This window comes from Aulonocara sp. 'chitande type north' Nkhata Bay, linkage group LG16, assembly GCF_057382095.1.
Source record: "Aulonocara sp. 'chitande type north' Nkhata Bay isolate Kocher_YH1m ecotype deep benthic linkage group LG16, A_spYH_male_GT1.1, whole genome shotgun sequence".
Lineage (NCBI taxonomy): Eukaryota > Metazoa > Chordata > Actinopteri > Cichliformes > Cichlidae > Aulonocara > Aulonocara sp. 'chitande type north' Nkhata Bay.
The window spans coordinates 6,598,122-6,609,027 of record NC_141359.1 but is presented as its reverse complement, the minus strand read 5'-3'; the positions used below and the strand labels follow the sequence as shown (position 1 = coordinate 6,609,027).

The window sequence follows — 10,906 nt, the reverse complement described above, 5'->3', positions numbered from 1 at the left end:
CAAAATTGATGTCAAATGTTTGTGCTACGTTTGTGCTGGTTTGTGCTGCTAAAATTGTCATTTGTGCCGCTTTCATTTTAAAGATATTGATAAAAATTTCTAGAGGTCATCAGAGGTCAACCAGCCCCCCCACAGTAATGGAATCAAACAAAACTGGTGTCAAACGTTTGTGCTACGTTTGTGCTGGTTTGTGCTGCTAAAATTGTCGTTTGTGCCGCTTTCATTTTAAAGATATTACCAAAAGTTTCTAAAGCTCAACCAGCCACTTTCTTTACCGTAAAGAAATTGAGAGATATTAACCAGCATTGGATATTTTTTTCTTATGATCACACTCTTAAACCTAGTAATCAAACTGCAATAACTTATTTAAAAACTAGGTTAAATATAGCATTTAAAATAATTAATGCATTCGGTTAGAGAAAAAACTTTATTTGCTGGTAACAAAATACAAAACTACGAGAACAATGTAGTATATATGTTTCCTGTTAGAAAAGGTAAATACATTGAACTGTCTGAGCCTCACAAGTCTAATACAATAACTGAAAAATAACAGCTATTTCCATCATCTAACTCACAAACTAGAAAAGGACTTTCTTTCATGAGATCTTGCCATCATTTCTTTGTGTAGAGCACAGCGTGCGGACATACGCTGGTGTTTTCAGATGCTATGGTTACATCCTTTCTTAGGTCATCATACATCTCCCAGATGTACGGGGTCCTGTTACAGAATGTCATATAATGCCCGAGTGTTTCTGGTGTTGGGCCCTCCTGAAATGTAATGACTGCTTTCAGTGTGAATTTCTCTCCTTGAAGTAGCAGAGTGGATGGGAATTCAGTAAGCAAAAACCTTTTTGGACTGTGAAAACTGTGCTCCAGAGTTTCTGTAGAGCATTTTCCAAGGTCTGTGTCAATCTGTTAGGGAAACTATTCTAAAACACTTCTTCAGTAAAGAGAAGAGAAACACACAGAGTTCTTGCTAGCAAGGGCAGCTCCCTACTGAGAGACTCAGGTGAGGAACTGCCCTGGTCTTTATTTTATACTCCATTGAACGTATGTGTGCGTGTGTGTGTGTGTGCGTGTGTGTGTGTGTGTGTGTGTGTGTGTGTGTGTGTGTGTGAGTGTGTGTGTGTGTGTGCGTCTATGTGGTATGGATTGACATTTGACCTGCGCTGTACCTGGGCTCCGGGGACATTTCGACTTTTTGCTGTGTATTCATGTGTCCCCCTAAAACATGACTTGTAAATGTGCCCTTTAACAAGTGTATGTCGACGGCAATACGAAGACGGATTAAAAACACAAAGGTAAGCCTTTTTTAATGTAAAATGGACCATGACTTTAATACTATATGAAATTATAGGTGCACAGGCCTATATTAAACTGGTTTAATTTATGCTTTATGGACTGTTAGTGAGTCTTTGAAGAAGTAAAACGGCCCCAGCGTTTGTCATTGAGTAAATAAAATAGGGCTGACGACTAACCGCGTCAACGCGATAAAGCGGGCTAACCCGTGTTAGGATTTACTCGGTGTTAAAGCATTATTGTGGCTTAAACGTGTTAATGCCGACATCGCGACTAATGCGATTAACAATTAAACCAGCGCAGTCTGAGTCAAAATCCCTGATGTCGCTGTTAGCTAATTTCGGGCAGTTTGTCCAATGTCTGTCCATTCTGCTGACAGCCCTAAAATAAAAGCAAGGGTATAAGTGTATTTAGTCGTGTATTTATTTATATGCCTGAAGAAAAAACTTCTTACAGTTTTGATGCCTAAGCTTTCTCAGTACTTGTATCACTCTCTGCAGTCGCCATTACAGAAATGTCACATGTCGCCATTTTGAGTACTAGGCCTTTAACATTTTAAAAGAAGGCATAAATTAGGACTATGAATAAGTCAGCTGTGTTTATGCTGTAAACTACACTACTGCTAGTTTTGCTACTACTGATGATGATGACAATGATGACGTTAATCGTAATACTTTATATGCTTTGGTAATACAGCCAATCAAAACGTACAGGAGAACATGCGAAGGAGACGCATTCCTCCACGGGAGGATGCAGTCTGTCATGTTTCTGCTGGAAGGGACAAACTGGGACTTGATATCCACTACATAAATGCCTTCAAAGGTAAGTTGGTCTTTAGTTTGGATTAGATTTGGAGTTTGTCACTTTGTCTTTTGTCACTCACTTGGTATGCCTCTGCAATTCAGGTCGGGGCATTTTCACGACTGTTCCATTCCAAAAAGGAGACTTCCTTTTGGAATACAGAGGTAAACTCATAACAAAAGAAGAATGTGAGCGGAGACACAGAGTTTATCATGACAGCCTGAAGGTGTTCATGTTTGAATTCAAGTTTGATGGAAAACTCTGGTGGTGCGTATTATATCAGTGTAGTTTGATTAAGATTAAATGACACATTGCTTTTGATTTATGAAAAAAAAAGCTTCCTAACTAACTAGTTAAGCTAATACTTTTTTGCCTAACCCCACAGTGTGGATGCATCTCAAGAAGATGGGTCATTAGGCAGACTTGTCAACGACAACCACATCAGTCCAAGCGCTAAGATGAAAATATTAAATATCAATGGAAAGCCCCATCTATGCTTATTTGCAAGCAGAGACATAAGTCCAGGCGAAGAAATAGACTATAATTATGGTGACTCGGATTGGCTCTGGAGATGCAAGGTATTTCTACAATTGTACTTTTTGGAACTGATAAATTGCATACCGTAAGCCATTTTTACATTTGTACCTACTCAAATTGGCTTAACGTGACTTAGGGCATCTAGTTTTTCACTGAAATTGAGTATCACCTACTGTGCCTGGGGTAACTATAGCAATGCAGCCGAGCATCCAGTGATATAAATGCCACAGCAAGCATGGACGTCAAGGTGACAAAATGCCTGCTGCTCAGTCTATACTTTAGTGTTCAATTCAGGGATCACGCTGTTAATTTTGGTCGCTATTTCAAACATTTCAGAGTTTCAAAAATGATGGCTTGGATTTTCACGAAGGAGGCGCACTCATAACTTATCGAGTGACACCATTGACCAGCCACCTGGTGGCATTCAGTCTATGTCAAATTTTCTGATCACTTTGGATCACTTGGAACCTTGGTGCAGTAGTTACTGAAAAACTACATGGTACTATAACCTACTGGAAAAACAGGGGTAGGTACTAATGGAAAACAGGCAATTGTGATGGCTGCCACATCAAAGCCCTCTAAAAGCACTAAAAAAATATCAGCAGGTATGCAGAAATAAAAAATGGCTTTCGGTTTCTAAATTTTAACAGTGATTGATGTTTAATGTGATTCTACACAGCAAAATCTCCAGTGTTAAATACAACACTGTTGAGTGTTAAATTAACACTTTTGACAGTGTTATATGTTTAAAAGTAACCTAGTCAGTTTTGAAGATTAACAATGGCTAACACTGAGCAGTGCTGATTTTCTAACACTGGAAAATAACTCAAAATGTTAGAAATATTCCAGTGTTAGAAAATCAGCACTGCTCAGTGTTAGCCACTGTTAATCTTCAAAACTGACTAGGTTACTTTTAAACATATAACACTGTTAAAAGTGTTAATTTAACACTCAACAGTGTTGTGTGGACCCATATAGACACTCTCTAGTGTTAATTTAACACTGGAGATTTTGCTGTGTAGCCTCTTTAGTTAGATTCATTTTAAATTTTGGCCCTCGAAGATAAATGGGCCCTAGTGACAGTTCGTTGCTGCTACAGGTGATTGTTTTACTCCTTTAGCAATGGCTTAAAAAATAAAGAAATCACACTGACTATTTGTCTCTTAATCATAGGGACTTAAATTCTCTATACATGACAGTGAATATTTTAAAGACATTAGCTTGAAACTTATCTTTCTCATACAGTTTATTTAATGTTTCAAAAGCCTCTTCAAAAATGCACTGTATATTCATTTTCTATCTGTTACACACGAAGATTGAGACCAGCCAGATTCAGAAGACTGTGAGCTGCCTAAAGCAAACAGCTTTCCAAACAATGATCTGGACTTGAAACATCCAGAGCCTGAAAGGGTAAATATAATCCAGTGTACCACTTAATGAACTAATAATTTAATCTATCATCATTCTTTATGGATGCTGTGTGTGTGTGTTTGGCAGTCACCTGGGTATGATGTGATTTACATGGACCGTGGCTTGTAGGTCCTTTTCATTGTTTCAAAGTGCAAGTCTGGATAACATCTGAGTGTGTGTGTGTGTGTGTTAACCACCCAAATGTGACTTAGGAGGACCACACTGTTATTGGGAGACTCCGTCAAAGTTTGCTTCATGGTGACATCACTCTGGTTTTAGGAGGGGTCTTCTTGTATTTTTTGACAGTTTGACCTACAGCATGCAGAACTGACTACATGTGCTTTGTTTCTATGTTGAAATGGTTTGAAACTCAGGCTTGAACATTAAGATAGATAGTACTATACAACTTCTTAACTTGTTTTAGGCACTTTTTACTGCTGTAGTGCATGGGTTCTCTCTGGCTGTGTACTCTGGCTTCTTCCCACAGTCCAAAGATGTAGCTTATGGGGTTAGGTTAACTGGTGATTCAAAACTGCCCTTTGGTGTGAATGCAAATGCTTGTCCTTCCATGTTAGACTGGTGATCTGTCCAGGTTGTACTGCCCTATGGTAGCTGGTATAGGCCCCAAACCTGCTACCCCACAATCCTGATAAGGATAAGTGGAAGAGGATGGATGATTGCAAAGGAATCAGTTGTTAATTATTGTAGCCAGTATTTTTTTCAGAAGAAAAAATACCCCCCCCCCAACACACACACACATCATTCTTTATGGATGCTGTGTGTGTGTGTGTGTTTGGCAGTCACCTGGGTGTGATGTGATTTACATGGACGAAGTTTATTAGTTGATATCTGCAACTGAATTGAAAACACCTCACCTTTCCAACTGTCCAAAACAAATAAATGTTGCAATATTTTGCTAACAGTTTCACAATCATCGTCTGGTGTGCACAACAATATCATCTTTGGACAAGTGCATTCAGTGTGTGGGACCGGTTTCCTCCCTCAAGTGGCTTGGCTATAAGTGCAAAGGTGAGACATTTAGTGAATAGGTACAGTGTATAGTAAAAAGCATTAATAGAGTTCAACAAGTTAAGACTAGCTGAAATGAACACTGCTCCCTTTTTAATTAATAGGTGGTCACGTCTAATTAAAGAAATGTAGTATTACCTCATTGGTGCAGGACCTTGTAAAAATGGTATACTTGGGATTGTCCTCAATTCCCCATTCCATAACATAAACTGCTCAAAATAATAAAGGGAACACTTAAACAATGCGATGTTACTCCAAGTCAGAACACACTTCTGTGAAATCAAACTGTTCACTTAGGAAGTAACACTGACAACCAGTTTCACATGCTGTTTTGCAAATAGAGTAGACAACAAGTGGAAATTATAGTCAATTCACCATAATAAAGGACTGGTTCTGCAGGTGGTGACCACAGACCACTTCTCAGCACCTATGCTTTCTGGCTGATGTTATGGTCACTTTTGAATGCTGGCGGTGATTTCATTTTAGTGGTAGCATGAGACGGTCTACAACCCACACAAGTGGCTCAGGTAGTGCAGCTCATCTAGTGTAGCACATCAATGTGAGCTGTGGCAAGAAGGTTTGCTGTGTCTGTTAGTGTAGTGTCCAGAGCATGGAGGTGCTACCTGGATGTGGAGTAGGCCATAGGAGGGCAACAACCCAGCAGCAGGACCGCTACCTCCACCTTTGTGCAAGGAGGAACAAGAGGAGCCCTGCAAAATGACCTCAAACAGGCCACAAATGTGCATCTGTCTGCTCAAATGGTCAGAAACTGACTTCATGAGGGTGGCTTGAGGGTCCAGCGTCCACAGGTGGGGATTGAGCTTGCAGCCCAACACCATGCAGGATGCTTGGCATTTGCCAGAAAACACAAAGTTTGGCAACTTCGGCACGGGCACCCTATGCTCCTCACAGCTGAAAGGAGGTTCAAACTGAGCACGTGACAGTCTGGAGATGCCGTGGGGAACGTTCTGCTGCCTGCAACATCCTCCAGCATGATCATATTGGCAGTGGGTCAGTAATGGTGAGGGGTGGCATTTCTGTACCTGCCAGAGAGCCTGACTGTCATTGGGTAACAAGATGAGGTCCTCGGACCCTTTGTGAGACCACATGCTGGTGCGTTTGACCCTGGGGTCCACCTAATGCGAGACGACACTGGACCTCATGTGGCTGGAGTATGTCAGCAGTTCCTCCATGACAAAGGCATTGATGCTATGGACTGGCCCGCCTGTTCCCCAGACCTAAATCATGTCTCACTCCATCCACCACAAACTGTCCAGGGGTTGGCAGATGCTTTAGTCCAGGTCTTGGAGGAGATCCTTCAGGAGACCATCCGCCACCTCATCCCGTGCATGCCCAGGCATTGTAGGGAAGTCATACAGGCATCTGGAGGCCACACACATTCAACTACACACTTTCATGCCATTCAACTACCTAAAGAACAAAGTATTTAATAAGAATAATTCCTTCATTCACATCTGGGATGTCCTTTTTTTTGGGGGGGGGGGGGGGGGGGGGGGGGGATTAGCAGTGTATGTGTAGTCATTAAAATATCCTTAAGTGTGAACAGTTTGTTTTTTTGTTTTTTTTTTCAGCATTTGACATTACTGCAATGCTTTGACAAAAAACTACTTCACTTAAATAGAACTGCAAAGCTAAATTAAGTCTATCAAAATGTGTTTCAGTTTGTTTAGGGGTCTGGCACAAATCTTGCCTTACAAAATTGGCAAATCAGAATTGCCACCAGTCAACACAGGTGTGTATCCCATTCATATTTGGCTTGACTTTGTTTTTCAGTTTATTTTTTACCTGTCTAAAGTATTGATCAATTAAAATAACTTTTGTTCTTACATTCCAGAAAGAAGAAATTTCTGAATATTCAGGGGAGGATGGATTGCCACATTCAGTTCTGGATCAAATATCAAGCGATGATGATGGCAACCACAGCATATCAGAAGAAGAATATGTGCCAGATTCAGAGTCATATGATGAAGATTCAGATGAAGACATCTCATTATTGCCAAGCACATCAAAAGGTCTGCTATGCCAAAATGACATCTCCAAAGCGCATGAACAATCAGATTCAATGAATTTAATCCACAACTTGACAAAGGACAAGCCACAAGATAAAAATGAGCTTTGCGAAACTGAATCAGAAAAAATGACTTTAAGTAAAAGAAATTACTGCTATTTTTGTGGCAAACCACAAGCTAAAATTTCCCGCCACCTGAAAACCCACAAAACGGCTCCTGATGTTGTGCATGCATTTTCCCTGCCTAGAGACTCAAACGAGCGTAAAAGTCTGTTAGAGAAATTGAGAAATAAGGGAAATTTTAAGCATAATGCTGCAGTTTTGCATGGTGGAGTGGGACCACTGAAAGTGAAGAGAAGACCCAAGATTAAAGCAGTAGAGGGAAAGTTCGCTCATTGCTTTTATTGTCAAGGGATGTATGTTCGCAAGGATCTTTGGAGACATGTCCGCAGATGTCCGAACAAACCAAAAGATGACACGGATAAAGAACCTGGAAGAACCAAAGTACTCGGCCTGGCTTTAACTCTGGAGTCTCAGTGTTATCCGCAGGTGTCAAGTGGAGTCTGGAAGGTTCTTGCTGTTATGAAACAAGATGAGATTGCCTCAGCTGTGCGAAATGACTTTACTGTTATTCAGTTTGCCCAGTCCCTCTACAATAAACATGGACAAGACCCTACAAAGTATGATTATATACGACAGAAGCTTCGTGAAGCGGGACGTTTGTTGTTGTGTCTGCGCACAGAATTCTCAGTGCATAACATGGAAGAAGCTATTAAGCCTGCTAATTTCCAGAGAGTTGTGCAAGCAGTAAAGAAAGTTTCAGGTTTTGATGAAGAGACACTGTCATACAAAACTCCAAGCCTTGCGCTGAAACTGGGACATACACTGCATAAAATGTCTGACATTATCCATTGTCGTGCCCTCATGACAGAGGATGAAGCCCTAATCAAGTCCACTGATGCGTTCAAGAAGTTGTATGTCTCCAAATGGTCCGAGATGGTGTCTCACCGTGCCTTGAACACATTGAGTGAGGCAAAGTTTAACAAGCCATCAACATTGCCCTTTACAGAAGATGTTCGGATTCATGGGGCTCTCAGAAATGGAACAGAGACTCTGTAACTATTTCTGTAGAATAGAAATAATGGGAAAAAGGGACAGAAATGTTCCAGTTCTGCTAACACCAAGCATGCTGGATGCTCTGTCACTACTGGTTAGTAGGAGGCCTGACTGTGGTATTTGTGCCACTAATATCTACCTCTTTGCAAGACCCCGATCAATGAGTCATTACAGAGGAATGGACTCCTTGCGTGTTCATGCACACCAGTGTGGAGCAAAGCAGCCTGAGTATCTAAGATCGACACAGCTCAGAAAACATGTTGCCACACTCTCACAAGTCCTTAATTTGAAAAACAACGAACTTGATCAGGTTGCAGATTTCCTGGGTCATGATATCCGCGTTCACCGCGAATTCTACAGATTACCAGTTCCCACAACACAGCTGGCCAAGATTTCCAAACTGCTTTTAACACTGGAAAAAGGACATCTTTCCCAGATCCAGGGGAAATCACTGGATGAGATCAAAATAGAAGGTTTGTATTGAAAGGAGCAAATATTAGGGCAGTAGTTGAATATTATGCTTTATCAACAGAATTAAAACCTAAAAGCACAGACCATTCTGTTAAATGTCCATGATTTAAGGTTCTTGAAGTCTATTGTTTCATCACTTTGCAACATTTGGCAAACTGCAGAGTGGTGGCCTTAAATAGTAAAACTATATACTATAATTTCCAGTATTTGTTCTGTATTTTGTCATATCTCGTTGTTAATGTGAGGTTTTTGGGGGGGTTGTGTTTGTTTGTTTTTTTTGTTTTGTTTCCCCCCCCCCCCACAATTTCTCAGATGAAATTGCATTAAGTGATGCTGAAACAAAGGACAGTGAGAGTGAATCAGATGATGATGACACAGCACTCACAATGTCGGCGTGTGGCACCAGTGAGCCTGTACATGCAGTAGCTGATTCCACAAACACAGCGCAGCTCCAAGACACTGTAGATTGTGGTAAGTTACCACTAGCTTGGTTTCTGTGGATAAAATGTTTGTTACAAATATTAAAACTTAATCAAATTGTGTAATCAGCAGATGAAGGACCACTCACAATGCCTGCAGCAAGTGAGACTGCTGCTCCCTCTGAAGGTAAGGGGTGCAGTTGGTTCTCTAAGCTTATTATTGTTTCATCACTTTGCAACATATGGCAAACTGCAGAGTGGTGGCAAAAAGTCACTTGGATGAGTGACAAAATGTTTCTCCAACTGAAAACGCTACGTCCAGATTAACAGAATCAACGTTTTGGGATTTACTTACCTGGATGATTGAGCATGCATCAAGAGACTTTTATTCAACTTTTTATTCAGTCTTTTATTCACAGCGGAACACTAAATGTTGTCTCATTTTAGAAATTTGATAAATTTTCAAAGAGAATTTTAGCTCGTTTTGATATTGATGGTAGCAACACATTTCAGAAGTTAGTACAGGGTAGCATCCATTCTTTTAACAAGCAAATGTTTTTTGTTTTTTTTGTTTGGTTTTTTGTTTGTTTTAACTACTACTACTTTATATATCTTCCAGAGAAAAATGCTGCTCAATCCCACAATTCCCGAAGAGCTCCCAAAAACATGTGGTCCAAGGCTGAGGTTGCTGCAGTGATGAGGCATTTTAAAGACCACATAAACGAAGGGAAACTAGCCACCAAAAATGAATGCAGTCATTGCAAATTGGTAGAAGATCCGGTGTTGGCAGGAAGAACAGTTCAAAACATAAGAGATTTTGTAAGAAACAGAGGATTAACTGCAAAAAGGCAGAAAAAAATGAATTAAAATAACTGTTTAGCCAGATGTGGTTTTACATCTTGGTCAGATTGCCAATTGTTGTTAACACTGATGTTCTGTTTAAAGAAAAAAAAAGTTCTTGTTAAATACAGAAGCAGTTTGTATTTCATAATTTTTACATTTAATTTATTTAGGGTTTTTTTTGACGGGTTATATTTAAAATAAAAAATTATAAATGCATATTTTCTCCCCTTAATATTTACCTTTAAACTATTAAAATTCATTTTAAATGTTTTTAATTTTTCTGTTTTCTATATTTTTATATTTCTGTGGGAAGCGTGGGCATTTTTGTCCATAGATTTCTTTTTTTATTTATGGTTAAAATTAATGTTCAGATCCAAGAACACTAATAAAATGATGTTCCAGTAATCCTGTGTCCTGTCAGATGTGTATTCATGGTAATGATGAGCTATTTAAATATTACATCATTGTCCCTTTAAAGACCCAATATTGTTTTTTTTGGACCTCATAAAACACATTGTTGTCAAGTGGACAATGTCTCCAGAAAACACAATAGAGTCTGGTTGGTGTGTATCAGTGTATCTAGACTTCTATAGGGAGTGTATGAGGTCTGAAGTGACCCAAATTTTTTTCAGATTTTTTCGAACACTTTAACCTCGCTCCCTTGGCTCTAAGTCCATTGAAAAGGGTAGTCCACTTAAACCACCACCGGGCGGATTGACGTAGGATAGTCCCTCCATACCACATAGACCCGTATGTGTATATGTGTGTGTGTGTGTGTGTGTGTGTGTCCTGCTGATCAAAGGGTCATAAAAGGCAGATCCTTGGTCAGGAAGAGGGTAGACCTCCCTCACCCTAGATAACATTGGTGAGGAAGTCAAGCAGTTAAAGCACTTAGACTAAAACAGATGTAACTACGTTAATCCTACCATAAAACAATAAGAGAAGGTATGAC

The 10,906-nt window shown here is 39.9% G+C and overlaps 2 protein-coding genes across 2 annotated transcripts; both read left to right on the top strand.

The window, feature by feature from the left end:
- The first annotated feature begins 1,249 nt into the window (after window positions 1-1,249).
- LOC147310888 (histone-lysine N-methyltransferase set-1-like) lies at window positions 1,250-3,311 on the top strand. The gene is made up of 5 exons (XM_086267360.1): window positions 1,250-1,301; window positions 1,996-2,121; window positions 2,205-2,367; window positions 2,486-2,678; window positions 2,974-3,311. The coding sequence occupies exons 2-5, from the start codon at window positions 2,019-2,021 to the stop codon at window positions 3,082-3,084; spliced, it is 570 nt and encodes a 189-aa protein (XP_086123486.1). The 5' UTR covers window positions 1,250-1,301; window positions 1,996-2,018; the 3' UTR covers window positions 3,085-3,311.
- Window positions 3,312-8,219: 4,908 nt separating this feature from the next.
- LOC147310887 (uncharacterized) lies at window positions 8,220-10,359 on the top strand. The gene is made up of 3 exons (XM_086267359.1): window positions 8,220-9,163; window positions 9,245-9,298; window positions 9,731-10,359. The coding sequence occupies exons 1-3, from the start codon at window positions 9,079-9,081 to the stop codon at window positions 9,976-9,978; spliced, it is 387 nt and encodes a 128-aa protein (XP_086123485.1). The 5' UTR covers window positions 8,220-9,078; the 3' UTR covers window positions 9,979-10,359.
- The last annotated feature ends 547 nt before the right edge of the window (window positions 10,360-10,906 follow it).

Coding starts and splice junctions, on each gene's coding strand:
- LOC147310888 (XM_086267360.1), top strand. CDS start 2,019: ATGCGAAGGAGACGCATTCCTCCACGGGAGGATGCAGTCTGTCATGTT. Junction 2,122..2,204: donor CTACATAAATGCCTTCAAAG/GTAAGTTGGTCT, acceptor TCTGCAATTCAG/GTCGGGGCATTTTCACGACT. Junction 2,679..2,973: donor ATTGGCTCTGGAGATGCAAG/GTATTTCTACAA, acceptor CAAACATTTCAG/AGTTTCAAAAATGATGGCTT.
- LOC147310887 (XM_086267359.1), top strand. CDS start 9,079: ATGTCGGCGTGTGGCACCAGTGAGCCTGTACATGCAGTAGCTGATTCC. Junction 9,164..9,244: donor CCAAGACACTGTAGATTGTG/GTAAGTTACCAC, acceptor TGTAATCAGCAG/ATGAAGGACCACTCACAATG. Junction 9,299..9,730: donor GACTGCTGCTCCCTCTGAAG/GTAAGGGGTGCA, acceptor TATATCTTCCAG/AGAAAAATGCTGCTCAATCC.